This window comes from Lissotriton helveticus, chromosome 7 (genome assembly GCF_964261635.1).
Source record: "Lissotriton helveticus chromosome 7, aLisHel1.1, whole genome shotgun sequence".
Lineage (NCBI taxonomy): Eukaryota > Metazoa > Chordata > Amphibia > Caudata > Salamandridae > Lissotriton > Lissotriton helveticus.
Genome location: NC_136068.1, coordinates 1,957,965,493 through 1,957,991,483, shown reverse-complemented (window position 1 = coordinate 1,957,991,483; position 25,991 = coordinate 1,957,965,493). Strand labels below are relative to the sequence as shown.

Sequence of the window (25,991 nt, the reverse complement as noted above, 5' to 3'; positions counted from 1 at the left end):
TAGTTAGTTGTACTAACTATATTTCGCGCACCCGCAATCCACTGCTGATGATGTCACATATTAGATCATTCATGACATGGTCAGTGACATCACTGATGACATCTCAAATGACATCACTGATGACATCACTGATGACATCATCCAGTAAATGTGGTTTGCTTTGTTATTTAAATATGCATTATATATATAGCAATTTACATTGAAGAATGAGTGGATATATATAAATAAATATTTGGATGGAGGATTTAGTAGCAGTGTAATTGACTGTTTACTTGACCAATTTATAATGTCTCACTAAATATAGTGGATAGTGACTAAACTGTGTGAATATCTGTATCACTTTGTCAGTTGTTGTGTAAACTGATTCTACAGTTCGTTACTAGCTATGTGAAAGTCTATATTAGTTATTGATTAGTTAACTGAGTATTTGTATGGTAGTGTGAAAGTGTGTGTGGTTCGGTGGGGGGTGTATAACTGTCCAAAGATGTGTGAATAGTTGATTCAGTAGATATATGAAGTTAAAACTACATGTTCTAACAGTTTGGGTGAGGGAATCTCTTTATGGGTGTGGTGATGAGCAAATGTATTTCTCAAAGGTACAGGTCCAACAAACTAGAAAAATAAAAGGCAGTGTATGTGTCAGTTGTTGTATATAAATAAGCATACATAAGACACAATGATTGTGTGAGTGACTGTATGGATAACTGTATACTTGTAATAATGATTTTATAATTCACTAAGTATGACTTACTATCTAAATTAATAGAAGAAGTGGTGTTTGTATAAGTGTTTTGCTAAGTAAATATGTAAGTACGATCCATTGTTTGCATAAGTGAGTAGGATGACTTCATATGTGAATAGGATGCGTGCTGTTGTTTAATGTCGATATAGATGTATAAGTATTTTTGATAGTGTTCTATTGTTCATTGACAGCATGTATGAGTGAATCCATAGGTAAGTGATTAGATGTGTGTATAAATCTATGAATCACTGAGTGGATTTTTAGATACTTGTATTGCTGTGACAATGGATTTAAATATGATACTCTGTATTTTACAAACAGTGATGAAAAATTGTAATAGTGTATGAAAAGGTGTATGTGATTGTCACGTGGATGATGTCATCAGTGATGTCATCAGTGATGTCATTTGAGATGTCATCAGTGATGTCACTGACCAGTCATGAATGATCTAATATGTGACATCATCAGCAGTGGATTGCGGGTGCGCGAAATATAGTTAGTACAACTAACTATATAGGAGCAATTTCATTGGTTTTGTATGAGTAAAATGTCCAGCTAACTATAACACCACTAAAACTTATAGTTTTTTGAGTGAATTTCAAAGGTTTTTTAAAAACTAATTCCTAACTATATAACTCCTGAAACCTATGGTTTTTTCAGTGAATTTCAAAGGTTTTTTAAATGCTGATTCCTAACTATATAAGGCCTGAAACCTATGGTTTTTTCAGTGAATTTCAAAGGTTTTTTAAATGCTAATTCCTAACTATAACTGGTGTGTAACCTATGGTTTTTTCAGTGAATATATATATATATAAAATTTCTATGGCAAAATGAAACCCCTCATTTTGTTCCTTTTCAAATTAAATGTATTAAGTGTTATCACTTTATTCCAATCAAGATGACTTCAGGTGTGCCATACTTTTGTCATAAGTAAGACTGTTAGCGTTCTAGTTGTTCTTTAGAACACTCTGGGACATTCTGTCATTGGGCTATAGTTGGGCTACATCTGGCTGATATTTGGGCTACATTTGGGCTCTTTTGTCTCTGGTGGCCATCTTGGGAGACTGCATATCAGAATTTTTTTAATGAAAAATAAGAGGATTTGAGAAGTCACTCAAAATGTGCCCTAATGTTTCTTTCTTCAGCACTAATCCTAATTTCTATGGCAAAATGAACCCCCTCATTTTGTTCCTTTGCAAATTAAATGTTTTAAGTGTTAACACTTTATTCCAATCAAGATGACTTCAGGTGTGCCATACTTTTGTCATAAGTAAGACTGTTAGCGCTCTAGTTGTTCTTTAGAACACTCTGGGACATTCTGTCATTGGGCTATAGTTGGGCTACATCTGGCTGATATTTGGGCTACATTTGTTTTTTTTTGTCTCTGGTGGCCATCTTTGGGCTACATTGGGCTCTAACATATATATAGCCCAATGTAGCCCAATATATCTTTTTTCAAAGTTAATTTTCGTAAAAGCCACTGGAGCACATATCTTGAGACATAGCAAAGGCACATCGGGCTACCAGTCCCTACAATTTTGCCAAGTTTGGTGAAAATCCATCCAGCCGTTCGGGCTAAAAGTGAGTCCAACCGCCCTATGGAAATTAACATGGGGAAAACACGTTTTGAGACCCCCCTTTTATCTCGGCCCCCGCTTGACGAATCCCCCCCCCAAACTTTCAGGGAAGGACCGGAGCGCCGCGAGGCAAAGTTAAGGAAAATTTCAGGCAGATTCCTCAACCGGCGCCAAAGTTATTCCCAATAGAATGTTGCGATTTCCCTATGGAAAACAATCCTAACTATATATACCTACTGGCTATCGCCAGTAGGATATATAGATATATAGATATATAGATATATAGATATAGATATAGATATATATATATAAATACTCAGAGTTTTGACTATTTAACCTATTCATGATGGACACTTATGCCCGCTGAGGCTAAACAGAGTACAAAATAATCTAATTTTGCCCACTTGGGCTTAATCAACTGTGTTGGTTTGCAAGTTTGTACTATGAAACGGCTACCCCTGTACAGACCTATGGTGTATCACTGCGGGTTGTGGTTGTACCGATAAAGTTATTTTAACTTGAAGAAAGACAATACATACAGGTTACACAATTATATCACTTTTACCAGCAGTGACAACTATTCAAACTGTGCACTTATGCCTTTTCCGTTTTTATAACGATATTCACGTTATATAAATTTACCAAATGAGATAAGTCGTATTCTGTAATATGATGAATGTATTAATGGTATTTTATTAATGCAACAAAATCCTACCATTGAATTGTGTTTATAAGTGCATAATACATAGGTTTCTACTTCTTCCTCCATGATATACAATGGGAAGACGGACATTTCAAAATGGCTGCTAATGGTGTTTATGTTCTACACGGGGTTATGTCCTTAGAACGTAATTGACATGCTTTTAAAAATGGTGGAGTGTACGATGGTAACGAGCGTGAGCAAGCCGTAAAGGTGAAACGCGTCGTTTTCTTCACTTGCCGAATAAACTTTCACTGCAAGTAACCTGGGTGTCCGAGTATTTTCCTGGTATCTATGGAAATTTATGGAGGAGATCCGGTCTCCTAACTCGGACCGCCATTGATAGCTCGGTAGTTCTACAACCGGAACTTGTGAATTGAATATACATATATATACACAGTGTCTCACAGTAAAGTGTGGGGGTACAAGAGGTGGTTTTTCACTTTTGCAGGAGTGTAGAATTGCAGTTGTGATATTACAGGTACCAAGGTTTATAGGTTATAGCAGCTATACTGTAAGATGCGGGAGGTGCCTCAGGTGGTATCACAGGTCCACAGGGGGTATAGATTTAGAATAGGTGCAAACATACAATTCCTTAGTGGAAGATATGTTTCTTTTTGAGGTATGCTGTGGTAGCTAAGTTGTGGGAAGTGGATCATCTTGATGCTGGAGGTGCAGCCTTGGGGTGGACTGGGACACCCTCCCAGAGTCCTCGCACTCACTGTGTGTCCGTGCGGAGCAGGAACTCCACCTTCCGCCCCTGGTTGTTCTCCTGCAGGATGAGCCGGAAGAGATTCTTGCTGTTTCCATGCATCTTGATCTCACACTTCTCCCCGTGCACTTTGGAGACGTGGGCGTGGTCAAACACCAGGAATTTGGCGCCTCTGCGGAAAGGGGCAAAAGAAGGGTACGTTAGTGGCAGCCCCTCATTGGAGGGAGGCTGGTGAACCTTGAAACATTGTTGTCAAGAGAGCTTGGAGTGTTTGTGTCGCACAGTCTAGTAGAGGTCGAGCCTAGAAGAGACGCCATCCTACATGGTATGGTGCGGGTCAGGGAGACCGCTGCACTCCAACAAGGGGGAACTAGGGATATCCCACAGAAGGGAAACCTTGGAGCACCACTGTCTGAGTGACAGGGTTCTGGGAGAAGAGGAAAGAAAAAGTGGTGGAGAGAAAGTGATAAACTCAGAAAGAGGTGCAGTCTAGGAGCTCCCACGGTCTTTAGTACATGTGTACTCACTCCTGCAGGCACAACTTTGGACAGGAACAGTTAGGTATGGTGCAGACAAGACGTGGTGCAGAAAAAAAGAGGTGCAGGCATAAGATGGAGTAGACAAAAACTGGTGCAATCGGGAAGTGGCAAAGTCTAAGAGTGAATCAAACACAAGGAGATGATGGACGGAGCGCTGAAGCTTTTCAGTCACTCACTCCCAGTCAGAGATCTGGGTTGAATCCATTGTTCTTTAGCTCACTCTGCCATCCCAGTTCAGACACAGCCATATGCAAATCAGTCTGACCATGTGCCTCATGGGAACAGTCCAGCCTGAACTGCCAAGCCATGCCTTCCCTGGACCGGAAAGAAGGATCTAAGTCTAAGAGAATGCATGGCCTCATGTACTTGCAACCTCAATCCTGCCGGGAGAAAATCAGCAGAAAGGAACTGAACAGTTGCACCTTTAGAGATCACCAGAGTTGGGTTGGGGAGCAGACAAAGTGGTGCAGGCAGGAAGTGATGCAGACAGGCAATGGCGAAGACAGGAAGTGGTGAAGACAGGCAATGGCGAAGACAGGAAGTGGAGTAGTCAGGCAATGGTGAAGAAAGGAAGTGGTACGGGCAGGAAGCAGGAAAGTCTAGGAGTACTTCTGGCCTCATGTACTTGCATACTCACTCCTGCCAGTGGGACAGCAGCAGACAGTCATTGAGCAGGCACACCTTTAGAGAGCAGCAGAGGTAGGAGAGCAGACATGAAATGGCACAGTCAGGAGGAGGTCAAAGCAAGAAGTGGCGCAGAAAGGAAATGAGCAGACAAGAAGTGGCACAGTTAGGAAGTGGCACAGTTAGGAAGTGGTCAAAGCAGGAAGTGGGCAAAGCAGGAAGTGGGCAAAGCAGGAAGTGGCGCAGAAAGGAAACAAGCAGAAAAGAAGTGGCACAGTTAGGAAGTGGTCAAAGCAGGAAGTGGTCAAAGCAGGAAGTGGTCAAAACAGGAAGTGACTGTAGGAAGGGGGAGTCTCTGGTTGGCGAAGTGCAGCACTAGCGACAAGCAGGGCCTCTCTCTTCCCCGTCAGGGCTGAGGGTTACCTTCAAGAACAACCCCTGCTTACCCTCTAGGTAGTGTGGCGCAAGCAGTCTAGGCTAATCTCTGGGGCACATAGGGTTAAACATTTGCAACATTACACCATCACCACCAACCCACCACACAATGACACCAAACTGTATTTGTAGAAATATATATTCTTTATATATTGTTAAAAGCGGGCTTGTAAATAAAGTTTTGGTTACTTTTTAAATGCAGGTTCCAGTTACTCTTTATCAAAAGTCACAGTTCTTATTCAGTTCTTTACGTTCCTTTTTACACAAAAAGGGGGGTCAGGCTCTTTAATGTATCTTTGTCGTTTTGTAGGCACTGTTCCTAATCAGCCAGGGTCACCCCGGGCTGTCCGTGGACCTCTCTGCGCCCCTCGGCTCCTCCGCGCTGGAAAAGCGGGCCCGGTCTGCCCACTCTCACGCTTCTGGCGGGAGCGGCGGCCGGGGAGTCAAAGTCCGCCTCTCTCTGCGCGCTACGCGGCTGTGCGCGACTGGCGGGGGAGAGAGCGGGGGCCCTGGGAGCGCTCAGCACGCGGCTCCGGGGCGATGCGAGGCAGAGGGCGGTGCGAGCGAAGCAAGGCAGATGCTCGCACCGCGGGGCAGGACACAGTACCTTTTTCCGATGAAGCAGCCTGGGCACAGTTCAGCGCGTTGATCCGCGTCGTGGTGTCTTCCCTCCGACGTTGGAGCGAGCGGCGGCTCGGCTCTGGCTCGGGGGTTGGCGTTGCGGCGCGGGCCGGGCTGATGAAGCGCCTTGAGATTTCCTGACACAGGGGGCCCACGCAAAGGGGCAGCGATCGGCAAAGCACGCCTCTCTCGATCCAGGCGACGTTCGGGGCCCCACACGCCGCAACTGCTCCTTGGACAGCGGCAGACGGATTTCAGGGGCACCAGACACGGCGGGTGCAAGCAGGCACCGGGCACCACCTCCTCTTTGCGTTGCGAGCTGCGGCTCGGGGTCAGTCACGATGTTCAGATCAGCTGGGCTGATCTTCACGGTGCTTCTGGGCCAGGCAGGCAGCAGTCACGGTGCTCGGAGAGATAGCAACACCCAGAGCGTTGCTGAAGAGCGCGATGGTCACAGCGCGCTCCGCTTTTCCTGGAGAGGCGGGCAGAGGGAAAGCAGCTCCTCACAGCGGTTCCTCTGTCAGGGGGTAGCGCCCACTGTTCCTGGGGCGCTGGTCAGGGGGCAAGTTCAGAGGCAAGCCCTTGGAGATCTTTCAGCAGAGTTTGGCACAAAGTTTCAATAAAGCAAAAGTCTCTTATAGTCTTTTCTTTCCTCTCCTTCTGCAGCAAGGCACCAGGCACAGGCCAGAGACAGCACTCCTCCTTGTAGTCCTTCCAGGTCCTTCTCTTCGGGCAGAGTTTCTTCTGTAGCACAAACAGGATCTAATTTACAAGGAGCAGGGCTCCTTCTTTTATACCCAGTTTCTTTTGTTCTAGCAGGCCAGGGGGGCCTCTGCATAACTGCTCCAGTCTCTGAGCACTTGTTGTGGGTACTTCTGGCTTCTGCATGCAGGGTGAGGGCAGGCACATCAGCCGCTCCCCAGGGGGGCGGAGCCGGCATTGTGAAGACAGGGGCAGCTTGAGCACTTTGTTGACAAGCTTCGGTCCTTCCTGGGCCAGGTGCAGGCTGAGTCATCAGTCGCTCCCCAGGAGGGCGGAGCCAGCATTGTGGAGGCAGAGCACAGCCTGATGCATCATTCAGGGGAAACTCCCACCACAAACTAAGGTGTCATCCTGCTATTCACTACCTGTCAACTCCCAGCCCTGTCACTCACACACACCAGACAGTCAGATCCACATCCAAGCAGAGGCGGGCTGAAATGGTTAGGCCAGCAAATGCTAACTTTCTAAAAGTAGCATTTGCAAACCCAGGATATTAAAATAAACTTTACTAAAAGAAGTATTTTATTATTCTGAGTTCAGGCATACTAAACATTAATTTCTACCATGTTCCCTGAGCCTGCTGGGATTATAGAGTGTAATAATTCCAGCAGCCCATCTGGCCTAAAGGGAACTGGTAGCCTTACAATAGTGAAAAACGAATTTGGCAGTAATTCACTATTAGGACATGCCACACACATCAGGGCATGTCCTACCTTACACTTACAATGCACCCTGCCCTCAGGCCTACCATAGGGGTGACTAATATGAAGTTAAGGGAAGGTTTTAGGGGCTGGCAAGTGTGTGCACTTGCCCAGCCAGTGTGACAGTACCAGACTGCACGTAGGTTCTGCAATGGCAGACCCTAGACACATTTTCAGGCTGCTTCTGTGGGTGGCGCAACCAGCGCTGCAGGCCCACTAGCAGTATTGGTATTCACAAGCCCTGGCACTCCTGGTGCACTTTACTGGGGACTAACAGTAAATCCAATGAACCAATCATGGACATCAATCACATGTACACTTTACAGTAGGGAGCACTTGCACTGCGGCACGGGTTGGCCGTGGCGCAGTGCCCTGAGTAGCGGACACCAGCAAAACATTTGAGGCACAACAGCAAAAAGTGGAAGGGAAACTCACGCCAAGGTGCCAGGTCTAACACGTGTCCCCTCCAGCTGAAATGTGGGGGGAACTACCCTTCCCCAGGGAGTTCCACATCACTAAGGCGGAAAAATCTGGACAGACCATCAGCATTGGCGTGATCTGTGCCAGGGCGGTGTTCCACCAAGAAGTCCATACCCTGTAGGGAGATGGACCACCTCAACAGTTTTGGGTTCTCACCCCTCATTTGCATCAACCATCTGAGGGGCCTGTGGTCTGTCTGAACCCGGAAGTGAGACCCAAACAAGTAGGGTCTTAGCTTCTTCAGCGCCCAGACCACAGCAAATGCTTCTCGCTCTATTGCACTCCACCTACTTTCCCGTGGAAGTAACCTCCTACTGATGAAGGCTACAGGTTGGTCCCAGCCCTCCTCAGTCATCTGTGAGAGAACAGCCCCTACACCATGCTCTGAAGCGTCTGTCTGCACTATGAATTCCTTGGAGAAATCAGGAGCCAGGAGCACGGGCGCCGTGCACATGGCAGTCTTCAGGGTGTCAAAAGCCTTCTGACAGGTGTCAGTCCAAATCACATTCCTGGGCTGCTTCTTAGAAGTCAGCTCTGTCAAGGGGGTCACAATAGTGCCATAGCCCTTGACAAACCTCCTGTAATACCCAGTGAGCCCCAGGAAGGCTCTCACTGCAGTCTGGGTCTTGGGGGGTTCCCAAGCCAGGATGGTTGCAATTTTGGGTTGCAAGGGTGCCACCTTGCCACTCCCCACTTGGTGTCCCAAGTACACCACTGAACCCTGCCCAATCTGGCACTTGCTTGCCTGGATTGTGAGGCCTGCCTTGCGCAGGGCCATCAACACTTCCCAGAGGTGCCGCAGGTGTTCTGGCCAGGTACCACTGAACACTGCGATGTCATCCAGGTAGGCGGCACTGAACTCATCCAGCCCAACCAACACCTGGTTGACCAACCTCTGAAAGGTGGCAGGGGCATTCTTCATTCCAAATGGCATAACCCGGAACTGGAAATGTCCATCTGGGGTGGAGAATGCGGACCTCTCCTTTGCCCCATCGGTCAAGGCGATCTGCCAGTACCCAGACATTAAATCAAACGTGCTGAGGAACCGGGCAGCCCCTAGCCGATCAATGAGCTCATCAGCTCTGGGGATAGGGTGCGCGTCAGTCTTGGTGACTGAATTGAGTCCTCTGTAGTCCACACAGAACCGGAGTTCAGGTGTGGCTCCCGGCGCAGCAGCCTTTGGGACCAAGACCACGGGGCTGGACCAAGGACTGCTGGAAGACTCAACCACCCTAAGAGCAAGCATCTTGGAGACCTCCTCCTTGATGCAGGCCCTGACCCTGTCAGTCACTCTGTAAGCCTTATGCTTCACAGGTAAGCTGTCTCCTGTGTCCACATCATGGACGCACCAATCTGTGACACTAGGAACCAGGGAGAACAGATCTGGAAACTGCCCCAGCAATTGGCGGCAGTCTTCCTGTTGCTCAGGGGTCAGGGTGGGTGAGAGGTTAACTCCATCCACTGACCCATCTTTCTCACAGGCCACTAAGAGGTCAGGAAGAGGCTCAGACTCTTCTTCTATTCCATCATCAGTGGCCAACAGCATGCCCACTTCGGACCTTTTCAAGTGGGGCTTGAGGCGGTTAACATGTAGGACCCTTAAAGGATTCCTGGGCGTCTGCATGTCCACCAAGTATGTCACTGGGCTCTTGCGCTCCACAACCTCAAATGGACCTGTCCACTTATCCTGAAGTGCACAGGGTTCCACTGGGGCCAAGACATACACCTCTTGTCCAGGCTGAAGCTCTACCAGAGTGGCATTCTGGTCGTACCACCGCTTCATCTCCTCCTGGCTGGCTTCCAGATTTGCCTCAGCAAGTTGTCTGAAGCGCCTGGTTTGGTTTCTGAAGGTCAGCATGTAGCTATATACATTCTGGGGAGGTTTCCTGGGAGATTGCTCCCAGCCTTCCTTTACCAAACTCAGTGGTCCTCTCACGGGGTGACCATACAGCAGTTCAAAGGGGCTGAACCCTAGGGACTTCTGTGGCACCTCGCGGTATGCAAAGAGCAGGCATGGTAAGAGGACGTCCCACTTACGCCTCATTGGACCTTCCAGGCCAATGATCATGCCCTTCAGGGTTCGGTTGAATCTTTCAACCAACCCATTTCCTTGGGGATGGTAAGGTGTGGTGAACATGTAGGTCACACCACACTCTTGCCAAAGGGACTTCATATACTTGGATATAAAGTTGGTCCCCCTGTCGCTCACCACCTCTAGAGGGAATCCCACTCTGGAGAAAATTCCCATCAGTGCACGCCCCACCACGGGGGCCGTCACTGTCCTCAGAGGGATGGCTTCAGGGTACCGGGTGGCATGATCCACCAAGACCAGGATGAACCTGTTGCCCATGGCTGTCTTGGGGTCCAGAGGCCCAACAATGTCAATACCCACTCATTGGAATGGAGTACTGACCACAGGGAAGGGTTGGAGGGGAGCCTTGTTCTTCCCTCCGATCTTCCCACTTGCCTGGCAAGTTGGACAGGTCCTACAATGAGCATCTGAGCTCTTGTGCATTTGGGGCCAGTAGAAGTGGGTGACAAGCCTGTCATAGGTCTTGTCCATCCCCAAATGTCCTGCTAAAGGCACATCATGAGCCTGTCCCAGTAGGAAGGCTCTGAACTTCTGGGGTACCACCAGCACACGGGCTGACCCAGGTTCAGCAGCCTTAGGCTCTGAATACAGGAGGTCATTCTCCCAGTACACATAATGTGTTTTGGCCTGAACACCATTGGCCTGGTCTGCAGCCTGCTGCCGCATACCCACGAGAGAAGGGCATTCTTTCTGCTCCCTGCAGAATTCCTCCCTGGAGGGGCCTCCTTCTTGCTGCCAATGGGTCAGCTCAGGCAGGTCCCCCAGTTCGGCAATCTGTTCCCCAGTAGGCTCCAGGGCATCCCCCTCAAGGTCTGCTTCCTCCTGGACCGTGGGAACTTCAGAGGCCGGTTTCCCGCGCACCCTGCGCCTTCTCCCTAAGGCCGGTTCCTGGGCCTCTCCTTCAGGCCCCAGGTCCTCTTGATCACCCCTACTGGCTGCCATTGACCGGGTGGTCACGCACGCCCAGTCAGGTAGACCCACCATCTTCAGGTGAGTCGTCTTCTCCACCTTTTCCCAAGGGGAGTCCTCCAAGTCATTCCCTAGCAAACAGTCAACAGGCATGGCTTTCCTCACACAGACCTGCAGAGTACCAGAGACCCCCCCCCACTCGAAGGGAACTTGAGCCATTGGACATTGGCTCTCTGAGTTGTCAGAATTGACAACCCTACAATAGGCATGGGGTACAACCTGCTCTTGAGACACCAGGTGATGCCTCACTGCAGTCACACTGGCTCCTGTGTCTCTAAGAGCCTCAGCTTTCCTACCATTGATGGTAACCACCTGCCCATATTTTTTAGTGTTAGAGGGCAGGTAGTTTGTAGGGACCATCTCACTGTCTCCTAGTGAGACTAGGGTCATCTGAACAGGATCTCCACCCCCCGGGACCATCACTTCTTCTCCTAAGTGAACACTGGTCACTTGTCGGGGCGGAGCACCAGTGGGTGCTGGTTTTCCAAACAGGCGACACTTGGGGTCACTGGCTATGTGCCCCGGGTCACCACATTTGAAACAATTGAAGGGCCCCTTTGGAACAGGTCTACCTGTCGGGGCCCCATTCTGCTTTGGGGGTGGGGGAGGCTGAGAACCTTTCTGCTGGTCCCCTTGGGGATTACTTTGGGGGCCTTTTTGGAACCCTTTCTGTTTTCCCTTGACCCCCCCACTCTTCTGCTGGGGACCCTGCCCACCCTTGGCGGAGTCTCCCACTGGACCCTTGTGGACCCTGGTGCTGAGCCAGCGGTCCGCCTCCTCAGCAAGCTTCCTCGGGTTGGACAGCTTGCTATCAATCAGGTGCTGGCGTAACTCAGGAAAACATTGATCAGACAAGTGCTCCCATGCAATTAAATCAAAGCGACCTTGAAAATCATTCACTTTGTTACCCTTCACCCAACCATCCAGTGCTCTGCAAAAAAAAGTCACAAACTCCACATATGTATTCCCAGGCCGCTTATTACACCCCCTAAACTTCTGTCTATACATTTCAGGGGTAAGCCCATACCTGGTCATTAAAGCTTCTTTCATATGGGGATAGGATCTCTGGTCTTCAGTTGCCAAATCTAGCAGGGTGTCCCGCCCTTCGCTAAGGAACCTTCCCCATAACCCCGCTCCCCAATCCTTGTCAGGGACCCGGTGGGAAAACATGGCTACCTCATATGCCCTAAACCACTGTCCTATGTCATCCCCCTTAAAGAACTCTTTAACTACATCTTTGGGGATGTGCACTCTAGACTCTACCTGCACCGGCGTTGCGCTGCCACCAGAGGGAGGATGATCCAAGGTTTTCTCTTTTAGACTCATCTCCCTCATTTTCACTTCATGCTCCATTTGGAGTTTTCGCTCTTCCAGAGCCATTCTTTTGCTTTCAAGCTCCATTTGGCCCTTTAAATTCAATTCTGCCAGCTTCATTTCATGATCCCTGGTTGCCTGTCTGTCTGCCAGCTCCTCTGGCGACAGGCCTCTGCCAAAGCTAAGGACGCTGTCTGGTTTTTCCAGACTCACAGGATCCATAGGTGCATCCTGATCCTCAGGCGCCTTCCTAGATTCAATCCAGGCTTTCAGGGCCTTGTAGAGCTCAGGTTTGTTTCTGCACCCCACGTGTGGAACCTTGAGTTTCTTGCAGAAGAACTTCAGTTGCTTTCTTGTGTAGTCATCCAGCTTTGATGCATCCCATTCTAGCTCCAACGCACCAGAGGCTATGGATTCTCCTCCATCAACGCTGTTTGTGCCAGGCATGGTTTCAACACGAGGGATCTTCTTCTTTGGCAAAATTAAAAAAGTCTGTGGCTGAGATACTGGACTGTAATCACTATGCAATGGTCAGTAGCTAAGGTAAAACACTGCAAATGTAAATTCGCGATCCTCACCGCTGCGTCCAATGTAGGAAGGGGGAGTCTCTGGTTGGCGAAGTGCAGCACTAGCGACAAGCAGGGCCTCTCTCTTCCCCGTCAGGGCTGAGGGTTACCTTCAAGAACAACCCCTGCTTACCCTCTAGGTAGTGTGGCGCAAGCAGTCTAGGCTAATCTCTGGGGCACATAGGGTTAAACATTTGCAACATTACACCATCACCACCAACCCACCACACAATGACACCAAACTGTATTTGTAAAAATATATATTCTTTATATATTGTTAAAAGCGGGCTTGTAAATAAAGTTTTGGTTACTTTTTAAATGCAGGTTCCAGTTACTCTTTATCAAAAGTCACAGTTCTTATTCAGTTCTTTACGTTCCTTTTTACACAAAAAGGGGGGTCAGGCTCTTCAATGTATCTTTGTCGTTTTGTAGGCACTGTTCCTAATCAGCCAGGGTCACCCCGGGCTGTCCGTGGACCTCTCTGCGCCCCTCGGCTCCTCCGCGCTGGAAAAGCGGGCCCGGTCTGCCCACTCTCACGCTTCTGGCGGGAGCGGCGGCCGGGGAGTCAAAGTCCGCCTCTCTCTGCGCGCTACACGGCTGTGCGCGACTGGCGGGGGAGAGAGCGGGGGCCCTGGGAGCGCTCATCACGCGGCTCCGGGGCGATGCGAGGCAGAGGGCGGTGCGAGCGAAGCAAGGCAGATGCTCGCACCGCGGGGCAGGACACAGTACCTTTTTCCGATGAAGCAGCCTGGGCACAGTTCAGCGCGGTGATCCGCGTCGCGGTGTCTTCCCTCCGACGTTGGAGCGAGCGGCGGCTCGGCTCTGGCTCGGGGGTTGGCGTTACGGCGCGGGCCGGGTCGAGCTGATGAAGCGCCTTGAGATTTCCTGACACAGGGGGCCCACGCAAAGGGGCAGCGATCGGCAAAGCACGCCTCTCTTGATCCAGAAAAGGGGGTGGTGATGAACAGAGTGCCTGAATTAAGCAGACCACTCCTACCCAGTCCAAAGATCAGGGCCTGATCCATCACCGTTCTTTAGCTCACTGCACCATCCCAGCTCAGAACTTGGCTATATGCAAATTAGTCTGTTCCTGTCCCAGTGCATGATGGGAACAGGGCAAACCAAACTACCAAGCCAATTCTTATACTGGGAAGGAAACAAGCTTCCGGGGACCGGTTTCTGCCATTTCAGGCGTCGTCGGCCCGGCTTGCTTGAATCCTGATGGTGCAATGAGCAAGGGACTCACATCTGAGTATACCCTTCCACGCATATGGTGGACAAAATGATTCAGAAAAGGGGGTGGTGATGAACAGAGTGCCTGAATTAAGCAGACCACTCCTACCCAGTCCAAAGATCAGGGCCTGATCCATCACCGTTCTTTAGCTCACTGCACCATCCCAGCTCAGAACTTGGCTATATGCAAATTAGTCTGCTCCTGTCCCAGTGCATGATGGGAACAGGGCAAACCAAACTACCAAGCCAATTCTTATACTGGGAAGGAAACAAGCTTCCGGGGACCGGTTTCTGCCATTTCAGGCGTCGTCGGCCCGGCTTGCTTGAATCCTGATGGTGCAATGAGCAAGGGACTCACATCTGAGTATACCCTTCCACGCATATGGTGGACAAAATGATTCAGAAAAGGGGGTGGTGATGAACAGAGTGCCTGAATTAAGCAGACCACTCCTACCCAGTCCAAAGATCAGGGCCTGATCCATCACCGTTCTTTAGCTCCTTTCTGGTGAAGAATTGGCTTGGTAGTTTGGTCTGCCCTGTTCCCATGATGCACTGGGCCAGGGAGAGACTAATTTGCATATAGCCAGGTTCTGAGCTGGGATGGGGCAGTGAGATAAAGAACGGTGATGGATCAAGCCCTGATCTTTGGACTGGGTAAGAGTGGTCTGCTTAATTCAGACACTCTGTTCATCACCACCCCCTTTTCTGAATCTCTTGATCCAGGCGACGTTCGGGGCCTCACACGCCGCAACTGCTCCTTGGACAGCGGCAGACGGATTTCAGGGGCACCAGACACGGCGGGTGCAAGCAGGCACCGGGCACCACCTCCTCTTTGTGTTGCGAGCTGCGGCTCGGGGTCAGTCACGATGTTCAGATCAGCTGGGCTGATCTTCACGGTGCTTCTGGGCCAGGCAGGCAGCAGTCACGGTGCTCGGAGAGATAGCAACACCCAGAGCGTTGCTGAAGAGCGCGATGGTCACAGCGCGCTCCGCTTTTCCTCGAGAGGCGGGCAGAGGGAAAGCAGCTCCTCACAGCGGTTCCTCTGTCAGGGGGTAGCGCCCACTGTTCCTGGGGCGCTGGTCAGGGGGCAAGTTCAGAGGCAAGCCCTTGGAGATCTTTCAGCAGAGTTTGGCACAAAGTTTCAATAAAGCAAAAGTCTCTTATAGTCTTTTCTTTCCTCTCCTTCTGCAGCAAGGCACCAGACACAGGCCAGAGACAGCACTCCTCCTTGTAGTCCTTCCAGGTCCTTCTCTTCGGGCAGAGTTTCTTCTGTAGCACAAACAGGATCTAATTTACAAGGAGCAGGGCTCCTTCTTTTATACCCAGTTTCTTTTGTTCTAGCAGGCCAGGGGGGCCTCTGCATAACTGCTCCAGTCTCTGAGCACTTGTTGTGGGTACTTCTGGCTTCTGCATGCAGGGTGAGGGCAGGCACATCAGCCGCTCCCCAGGGGGGCGGAGCCGGCATTGTGAAGACAGGGGCAGCTTGAGCACTTTGTTGACCAGCTTCGGTCCTTCCTGGGCCAGGTGCAGGCTGAGTCATCAGTCGCTCCCCAGGAGGGCGGAGCCAGCATTGTGGAGGCAGAGCACAGCCTGATGCATCATTCAGGGGAAACTCCCACCACAAACTAAGGTGTCATCCTGCTATTCACTACCTGTCAACTCCCAGCCCTGTCACTCACACAACTCAGACAGTCAGATCCACATCCAAGCAGAGGCGGGCTGAAATGGTTAGGCCAGCAAATGCTAACTTTCTAAAAGTAGCATTTGCAAACCCAGGATATTAAAATAAACTTTACTAAAAGAAGTATTTTATTATTCTGAGTTCAGGCATACTAAACATTAATTTCTACCATGTTCCCTGAGCCTGCTGGGATTATAGAGTGTAATAATTCCAGCAGCCCATCTGGCCTAAAGGGAACTGGTAGCCTTACAATAGTGAAAAACGAATTTGGCAGTAATTCACTATTAGGACATGCCACACACATCAGAGCATGTCCTACCTTACACTTACAATGCACCCTGCCCTCAGGCCTACCATAGGGGTGACTAATATGAAGTTAAGGGAAGGTTTAGGGGCTGGCAAGTGGGTGCACTTGCCCAGCCAGCATGACAGTACCAGACTGCACGCAGGTTCTGCAGTGGCAGACCCTAGACACATTTTAAAAGGCTGCTCCTGTGGGTGGCGCAACCAGCGCTGCAGGCCCACTAGCAGTATTGGCATTCACAAGCCCTGGCACTCCTGGTGCACTTTACTGGGGACTGACAGTAAATCCAATGAACCAATCATGGACATCAATCACATGTACACTTTACAGTAGGGAGCACTTGCACTGCGGCACGGGTTGGCCGTGGCGCAGTGCCCTGAGTAGCGGACACCAGCAAAACATTTGAGGCACAACAGCAAAAAGTGGAAGGGAAACTCACGCCAAGGTGCCAGGTCTAACAGTGACCAAAACAGGAAGTGGCCAAAGCAAGAAGGAAACAAGCAGACAGGAAGTGTCAGAGTCTAAGAGCACCCAGGGCAGCATGCATGTGTATACTCACTCCCGCCGGCGGGACAGCAGCAGACAGTCATTGAACAGGTGCAGGTAGATTGGGCGTGTGATCACCTTCCACTTGAAGCTGAGAGGGGTGCTTGACTCCAGCTCCAGCAGCTCTCCTTGCTTCACCAGTCGCCGGGACTGCGAAATGAGGGGGAAGATCTGTGGGGCAGAGAGACGGAGACACAAGCCACCAAGGGCGTCAGCACTCGCGCACTAGTGGACGCGCCATATTATAGCTCATCCTAACAGCACTCGTCGCTCTGGTTCATACAGCGCTATCATCATTTTACTGTATCCGTCGTGAGGGTGTTCAACTTTAGGAAGCAGAGGCTGTCTGTCCACTCTTTAAGGACAAAATCTGACTCCTGGCACTAGGCACTGGGCTTGGGTCAGCTTAAAAGAAAGAGTTGACTCATTGACCTTGTAAAGCATTTGGAATTAACTAAAAATGTCCAAATGTTGACACCAGCCTACTGCTGTGGGATTGTCACCCGGGTCCTGCAAATTACAGCGGAACTCCTGCAGCACGTGCTCAACTTCCTGAGTTACCTTGCTGGCTTATTAAGTCTTGATAAAGCAGTCAAAACCATCCATAAGTCATAAGTCATAAGTCATAAAATTTATATAGCGCACTACATACCCAGAGGGTTTCAAGGCGCTTAGGAAGGGGGGGAGGATTATTTGTCAAATATCCACGTTTTAAGCTGCTTTCTGAACGCTAGGTGATTCTGGGTGAGGCGAAGGTAAGCGGGGAGTGAGTTCCATGTCTTGGCAGCCAGGTATGAGAAGGATCTGCCTCCCATGGTGGTCTTGTTGATGCGAGGTACAGTGGCGAAGGCTTGACTGGAAGAACGTAGTTGGCGGGAGGGGGTGTAGAAGGACAGTCGAGAGTTGAGGCAATCTGGTCCGATGTCGTAGAGTGATTTGTGTGCGTGGGTAAGCAGTCGGAAAGTGATCCTCTTATTGACGGGTAGCCAGTGGAGGTCTTTAAGGTGACCAGAGATGTGTTCGTTGCGTGGGATGTCTAATATGAGCCTGGCTGAGGCGTTTTGGATTCGTTGTAGTTTTTTCTGGAGTTTAGCGGTGGTACCTGCGTAGAGGGTGTTTCCGTAGTCCAGTCGGCTCGTGACTAGAGCGTGGGTGACTGTTTTCCTTGTTTCGGTGGGGATCCAGCGAAATGTTTTTCTGAGCATGCGAAGAGTGTTAAAGCAGGAAGAGGATACGGCGCCGACTTGTCTGTTCATTGAGAGTGAAGAATCCAGGATGACGCCCAGGTTCCGTGCGTGGTCTGTCGGGATGGGTGCATTTCCGAGGGCTTCTGGCCACCAGGAGTCGTTCCATGCAGAGGGGGAATTACCTAAGATGAGGACTTCTGTTTTGTCTGAGTTCAGTTTCAGACGGCTTTGTTTCATCCAGTTGGCGACTTCTTTCATTCCTTCGTGTAGGTTAGTTTTGGCGGTGCTGGGGTCCTTGGTGAGAGATAGGATCAGTTGAGTGTCATCCGCGTAAGAGATGATGTTGAGGTTGTGTTGGCGGGCGATGGCCGCGAGGGGGCTCATGTATACGTTGAAGAGGGTGGGACTGAGTGAGGATCCTTGTGGTACGCCGCAGATGATTTCAGAGGCCTCGGACTTGAATGGTGGGAGGCGGACTCTCTGGGTTCTTCCGGTGAGGAACGAGGTGATCCATTCCAGTGCCTTTCCTTGGATTCCGATGTTTCTGAGGCGTTGTAAAAGGGTGCTGTGGCAGACTGTGTCGAAGGGTGCAGAGAGGTCGAGGAGGATGAGGGCGACTGTGTCTCCATTGTCCAGTAGAGTTCGAATGTCGTCTGTTGCTGCGATGAGGGCGGTCTCAGTGCTGTGTTTGGCTCGGAATCCAGATTGTGAGGGGTCGAGGGATTTGTTGGCTTCGAGGAAAGCGGCGAGCTGGTTGTTGACAGCTTTCTCGATGACTTTGGCCGGGAATGGAAGAAGCGAGATGGGGCGGTAGTTTTTGAGTTCGGTGGGGTCTGCTGTTGGTTTTTTCAGAAGGGCGGTGAGTTCAGCGTGTTTCCAGTCTTCTGGGAAGGTAGCGGAGTTGAAGGAGCAGTTGATGACGTCTCGGAGGTGCGGGGCTATGACGGAGTCTGCTTTGTTGAAGATGTGGTGAGGGCATGGGTCTGTGGGGGATCCAGAGTGGATGGAATTCATCAGGCGGATGGTGTCCTCAGTGGAGATTGGGTTCCAGTCGTTAAGGGTGTTAACGGGGGGAAGATGGTCAGCTGATGGTAAGGTGGGTTGGCTTCCGGGTTGGTTGTCAAAGCTGTTGTGGATGTCAGCAATTTTGTTGTGGAAAAAAGAGGCTAGGGAATCGCAGAGGGTTTGAGAGGGGGTGATGTCGTTGGAGTTGGCCGAGGGGTTGGAAAATTCCTTGACGATGTTGAAAAGTTCCTTGCTGTTGTGGGCGTTGTTGTCAAGTCGATCCTTGAATGCTGTTTTCTTGGCTTTTCGGATCAGTTGGTGGTGAGTGCGGGTGGCGCTTTTGAAGGCGTCCTTGGTGCTGGTGGTTGGGTCTTTTTTCCAGGCCTTTTCAAGGGAGCGGCACAGTTTCTTGGACTTCTTGAGGTCATCGTTGAACCATGAGGCCTTCTTGATGGCAAGTTTGTGTTGACGTTTTTTCAGTGGTGCTAAGGTGTCGGCGGTGTTGGATAGCCAAAGGGTGAGGTTGGAGGCGGCTTCGTTGGCGTTAGAAGAGAGGGCTGGGGAGGTTTGAAGGAGCGATGTGGAGATCTGCTCCGTGGTGATTTTGTTCCAGTTTCTTTGTAGAGTTGGTTGGAGGTGGATGATGGGTTTCGGCTTGTTGTAGGTGAAGTGAACGCAGCTGTGGTCAGTCCAGAGGAGATCTGTAGTGTGGCTGAAGGAGACATGATTGCTGGAGGTGAAGATGGGGTCGAGTGTGTGACCTGCGATGTGGGTGGGGGAAGTGACCAGTTGTTTAAGTCCGAGGTTGGCTAGGTTGTCCAAGAGGGTGGCGGTGTTGCGGTCATTGATTTTTTCAAGGTGGAAGTTGAGGTCTCCCAGAAGGATGTAGTCTTTGGAGGGGAGTGCGTGTGGGGTGATGAAGTCTGTGATGTCTTCACTGAATTTAGCGCGGGGACCTGGTGGTCTGTAGAGGAGGTTGCCTCTGAGAGTGGTCTTGGGGTCGATGTGAATCTGGAAGTTAAGGTGTTCGGAGTTAGCGAGGTTGGCGTCAGAGCTGGTTGAGATGCGGATTGATTTCTTATGGACGATAGCGATTCCACCTCCTGTATGATCGGTGCGGTCCTTGCGTGTGATCTTATAGTCATCAGGGATCGCGATGGCGATGTCAGGGGCGGAGGAAGCGTTCATCCATGTTTCCGTTAGGAAGGCGACGTCAGGAGAGATGGTGTCTAGTAGGTTCCAAAGGTCAATGGCGTGCCTGTGGACCGAGCGGGTGTTGAGAAGGATGCATTCTAGGTGGTTGGGGTCGGGAGTCTGTTGAGTGGTCGTAGCAGAGATGTTGTCGGTGCCGCTAAATTTGCAGGAGAGGCAGGAGAACGGTCCATGGGTGCGTCCAGGAGCGGCTTGGACGCAGTTGGGTGGGCGACCGGGGTTAAGGGCTAGGAGGGTGGCAGCATCGTAGGTAACGCGGGGGGGCTGGGCAGCGCGAGGGGCAGGGGGTCTGGCGCTGGGCGCGGTCCAGGCGCGGACGGGCGTAGACGGGCTTACCTTTGGCACACCTTCGGCGCGGATTGGGCGCGGTCGCTGCGCGTGAACGCTGCGCGCGGGAGCAACTGTCATATATGGATGGTGGAGGGGGAGGGGCGAGGGCGTCTCAGCTGGGAGGCGGGGCGGGCTAGGTAACAGGACAACAACAACAAAATGGAGGGCGCTTGGGGGAAAAGTCGAAAAGAGCAGCAAAGTCGCGCTGGAAATGTGGAAAGACACAATAATTAAATAATATGCAAATCGGCATACACAGCGCACAGCAGGCAATTCAATGAGGGCGTTTGGGGGAAAAATGGAAGAGCAGCAAAGTCGCGCTGGCAAAGTGAAATGACACGATAATTAAACAATATGCAAAGCGGCATACACAGCGCACAGCAGGCAGTTCAATGAGCACAGATATCAGCACAAAGCACAAAGCGTTAGGAAAACGATACCGGGCCAAAGGGAGCGACCACTCGGCTGGGAAGCGTAGAGTGAGTCACGGTGCTTCTAGGTAGCGGAGCGCTCTTTAACTTTGTGGGAGGGCGTCTCAGCTGGGAGGCGGGGCGGGCTAGGTAACAGGACAACAACAACAAAATGGAGGGCGCTTGGGGGAAAAGTCGAAAAGAGCAGCAAAGTCGCGCTGGAAATGTGGAAAGACACAATAATTAAATAATATGCAAATCGGCATACACAGCGCACAGCAGGCAATTCAATGAGGGCGTTTGGGGGAAAAATGGAAGAGCAGCAAAGTCGCGCTGGCAAAGTGAAATGACACGATAATTAAACAATATGCAAAGCGGCATACACAGCGCACAGCAGGCAGTTCAATGAGCACAGATATCAGCACAAAGCACAAAGCGTTAGGAAAACGATACCGGGCCAAAGGGAGCGACCACTCGGCTGGGAAGCGTAGAGTGAGTCATCCAAAGAATAAAGTCCCCACTATTCATCATCCAGACATTTTCAAGTGGTTTCGCCACTTCACAATTTACAACCTGTTAACTCCATCAAAGGCCCAGGCTGCAGCACCAGGATACACAATGAACAGATTGCAGCAGCATCTCCATAGATTAGCAATATTGCCACAGAGGAGCAGCGTCGCCACAGAGGAGCAGCGTCGCCACAGAGGAGCAGCGTCGCCACATAGGAGCAGCGTCGCCACATAGGAGCAGCGTCGCCACAGAGGAGCAGCGTCGCCACAGAGGAGCAGCGTCGCCACAGAGGAGCCGCGTCGCCACAGAGGAGCAACGTCGCCACAGAGGAGCCGCGTCGCCACAGAGGAGCCGCGTCGCCACAGAGGAGCAGCCACCTCACAGAGGAGGAGCAGCGTCGCCACAGAGGAGCAGCGTCGCCACAGAGGAGCAGCGTCGCCACAGAGGAGCAGCGTCGCCACAGAGGAGCAGCGTCGCCACAGAGGAGCAGCGTCGCCACAGAGGAGCAGCGTCGCCACAGAGGAGCAGCGTCGCCACATTGGAGCAGCGTCGCCACAGAGGAGCAGCGTCGCCACAGAGGAGCCGCGTCGCCACAGAGGAGCAACGTCGCCACAGAGGAGCCGCGTCGCCACAGAGGAGCCGCGTCGCCACAGAGGAGCCGCGTCGCCACAGAGGAGCCGCGTCGCCACAGAGGAGCAGCCGCGTCGCCACAGAGGAGCAGCCGCGTCGCCACAGAGGAGCAGCCGCGTCGCCACAGAGGAGCAGCCGCGTCGCCACAGAGGAGCAGCCGCGTCGCCACAGAGGAGCAGCCGCGTCGCCACAGAGGAGCCGCGTCGCCACAGAGGAGCCGCGTCGCCACAGAGGAGCCGCGTCGCCACAGAGGAGCCGCGTCGCCACAGAGGAGCAGCGTCGCCACAGAGGAGCCGCGTCACCACAGAGGAGCAGCCACCTCACAGAGGAGCAGCGTCGCCACAGAGGAGCAGCGTCGCCACAGAGGAGCAGCGTCGCCACAGAGGAGCAGCGTCGCCACAGAGGAGCAGCGTCGCCACAGAGGAGCCGCGTCGCCACAGAGGAGCCGCGTCGCCACAGAGGAGCCGCGTCGCCACAGAGGAGCCGCGTCGCCACAGAGGAGCCGCGTCGCCACAGAGGAGCAGCGTCGCCACAGAGGAGCAGCCGCGTCGCCACAGAGGAGCAGCCGCGTCGCCACAGAGGAGCAACGTCGCCACAGAGGAGCCGCGTCGCCACAGAGGAGCCGCGTCGCCACAGAGGAGCCGCGTCGCCACAGAGGAGCAGCGTCGCCACAGAGGAGCAGCGTCGCCACAGAGGAGCAGCGTCGCCACAGAGGAGCCGCTTCGCCACAGAGGAGCAGCCACCTCACAGAGAAGCAGCGTCGCCACAGAGGAGCAGCGTCGCCACAGAGGAGCAGCGTCGCCACAGAGGAGCAGCGTCGCCACAGAGGAGCAGCGTCGCCACAGAGGAGCAGCGTCGCCACAGAGGAGCAGCGTCGCCACAGAGGAGCAGCGTCGCCACAGAGGAGCCGCGTCGCCACAGAGGAGCCGCGTCGCCACAGAGGAGCCGCGTCGCCACAGAGGAGCCGCGTCGCCACAGAGGAGCAGCCGCGTCGCCACAGAGGAGCAGCCGCGTCGCCACAGAGGAGCAGCCGCGTCGCCACAGAGGAGCAGCCGCGTCGCCACAGAGGAGCAGCCGCGTCGCCACAGAGGAGCCGCGTCGCCACGGAGGAGCCGCGTCGCCACAGAGGAGCAGCGTCGCCACAGAGGAGCAGCGTCGCCACAGAGGAGCAGCGTCGCCACAGAGGAGCAGCGTCGCCACAGAGGAGCAGCCACCACACAGAGGAGCAGCGTCGCCACAGAGGAGCAGCGTCGCCACAGAGGAGCAGTGTCGCCACAGAGGAGCAGCGTCGCCACAGAGGAGCAGCGTCGCCACAGAGGAGCAGCGTCGCCACAGAGGAGCAGCGTCGCCACAGAGGAGCAGCGTCGCCACAGAGGAGCAACGTCGCCACAGAGGAGCAACGTCGCCACAGAGGAGCAACGTCGCCACAGAGGAGCAACGTCGCCAAAGAGGAGCAACGTCGCCACAGAGGAGCCGCATCGCCACAGAGGAGCAGCGTCGCCACAGAGGAGCAGCCGCGTCGCCACAGAGGAGCAGCGTCGCCACAGAGGAGCAGCGTCGCCACAGAGGAGCAGCGTCACCACAGAGGAGCAGCGTCGCCACAGAGGAGCAGCCGCGTCGCCACAGAGGAGCAGCGTCGCCACAGAGGAGCAGCGTCGCCACAGAGGAGCAGCGTCACCACAGAGGAGCCGCGTCGCCACAGAGGAGCAGCCGCGTCGCCACAGAGGAGCAGCCGCGTCGCCACAGAGGAGCAGCGTCGCCACAGAGGAGCAGCGTCGCCACAGAGGAGCAGCGTCACCACAGAGGAGCAGCGTCACCACAGAGGAGCAGCGTCGCCACAGAGGAGCAGCGTTGCCACAGAGGAGCAGCGTCGCCACAGAGGAGCAGCGTCACCACAGAGGAGCAGCGTCACCACAGAGGAGCCGCGTCACCACAGAGGAGCCGCGTCACCACAGAGGAGCCGCGTCACCACAGAGGAGCCGCGTCACCACAGAGGAGCCGCGTCGCCACTGAGGAGCAGCCACCTCACAGAGGAGCAGCGTCGCCACAGAGGAGCAGCGTCGCCACAGAGGAGCAGCGTTGCCACAGAGGAGCAGCGTCGCTACAGAGGAGCAGCGTCGCCACAGAGGAGCAGCGTCGCCACAGAGGAGCAGCGTCGCCACAGAGGAGCAGCCACCTCACAGAGGAGCAGCGTCGCCACAGAGGAGCAGCGTCGCCACAGAGGAGCAGCGTTGCCACAGAGGAGCAGCGTCGCTACAGAGGAGCAGCGTCGCCACAGAGGAGCAGCGTCGCCACAGAGGAGCAGCGTCGCCACAGAGGAGCAGCGTCGCCACAGAGGAGCAGCGTCGCCACAGAGGAGCAGCGTCGCCACAGAGGAGCAGCGTCGCCACAGAGGAGCAGCGTCGCCACAGAGGAGCAGCGTCGCCACAGAGGAGCAGCGTCGCCACAGAGGAGCAGCGTCGCCACAGAGGAGCAGCGTCACCACAGAGGAGCAGCGTCGCCACAGAGGAGCAGCGTTGCCACAGAGGAGCAGCGTCGCCACTGAGGAGCAGCCACCTCACAGAGGAGCAGCGTCGCCACAGAGGAGCAGCGTTGCCACAGAGGAGCAGCGTCGCTACAGGAGGAGCAGCGTCGCCACAGAGGAGCAACGTCGCCACAGAGGAGCCGCGTCGCCACGGAGGAGCAGCGTCGCCACAGAGGAGCCGCGTCGCCACAGAGGAGCAGTACCACCTCACAGAGGGAAAAGCAAAAGACACACAATTGATGGACGGAATGAAGAATAAATCAAAACATTCACCCCGGTCAAGAGATCTGGGTTAAATCCATCATTCTTTAGCTCACTTCACCACCCCAGTTTAGAACCAGCCATATGTAAATCAGTCTTGACCCTGCGCCCAATGGGAATAGTCCAGCTTGAACTACCAGGCCAGATCAATCCAGAATGAAGGATGAAGGTGAACTGAGGGGTTGAACGTTTGCCCAGCATGTCTGAGTTATAGACCAAAAAACTGTCCATGTGAAAGGTGCCGGCACTCAAAGAGGGACCAAAGAGGGGCTTGAAAGGCCAGGAGACTCACCGTGCACTCAAAGAGGGATCAAAGAGGGGCTTGAAAGGCCAGGAGACTCACCGTGCACTCAAAGAGGGATCAAGACCTCAACTTCCACCTGGAGAACAACAACGACCGCAGCACCACCACCCTACTGGACAACCTCGCCAACATCAATCTCAAGCAGCTGGTGACCACCCCCACCCACTACGCCGGACACACGCTCGACCCCGTCTTCTCCTCCAGCAAGGACATCGCCTTCAGCCACACCACCGGACTCCACTGGACGGACCACAGCTGCGTCCACTTCAGCTTCAAAAAGAACACGATCCACCACCACCAGCAACAGCTCGCACGCAGAAGCTGGAACAAGATCACAGCCGACCAGCTCATCGCATCTCTGAGCCAGGACCCCCCCGCCAGCTCAGCGAAGCCCAGCCAGGCCGCCAACAACCTCATGAGGTGGATCAGCAACTGCGCAGATGACCTCGCCCCACTGAGGACCCAGCCCAGCAGACCCGGCAGTAAGAAAGCACCGTGGTTCACCGACGAACTCAAGAGCTCCAAGAAGAACTGCCGAGCCCTCGAGAGAGCCTGGCGCAGAGACCCAACACCAAAAAACATGACCACCCTCAAGCTCGCCACCCGAAAACACCACCAACTGATCCACACCACCAAGAAAACTGCATTCAAGGAGCGACTAGACAACAACGCACACAACAGCAAGGAACTCTCCAACATCGTCAAAGAGCTCTCCAACCCCAGCGCCGGAAACAACGACATCACCCTATGGCAAGACCTCTACAACTCCCTCGCCTCCTACTTCCACAACAAGATCGCAGATATACACAACAGCTTCAGCACACAGCCAACGCTCCCCACGACCGCACCTGCGCCCTCCACCACCACCCTCCGCGCCTGGACCCCAATCAACACCGAAGAAACCCTACGCACGATGAACTCCATCCACTCCGGATCTCCAACCGACCCCTGCCCTCACCACGTCTTCAACAAGGCCAACTCCATCATCGCGCCCCACCTACGGGACATCATCAACACCTC

General features: G+C 52.9%; 1 protein-coding gene across 1 annotated transcript in view; it reads right to left on the bottom strand.

Moving 5' to 3' along the window:
- The window catches only part of LOC144770983 (uncharacterized), a 335,407-nt gene that overhangs the window by 71,605 nt on the left and 237,811 nt on the right, over positions 1–25,991 (bottom strand). Inside the window, exons 11-12 of the mRNA XM_078655850.1 lie at positions 16,612–16,769; positions 3,742–3,903 (exon numbers count right to left, since the gene is read on the bottom strand). Of these exons, the coding sequence (XP_078511976.1) occupies positions 3,742–3,903; positions 16,612–16,769 (320 nt within the window). The remainder of the gene's footprint in view (positions 1–3,741; positions 3,904–16,611; positions 16,770–25,991) is intronic.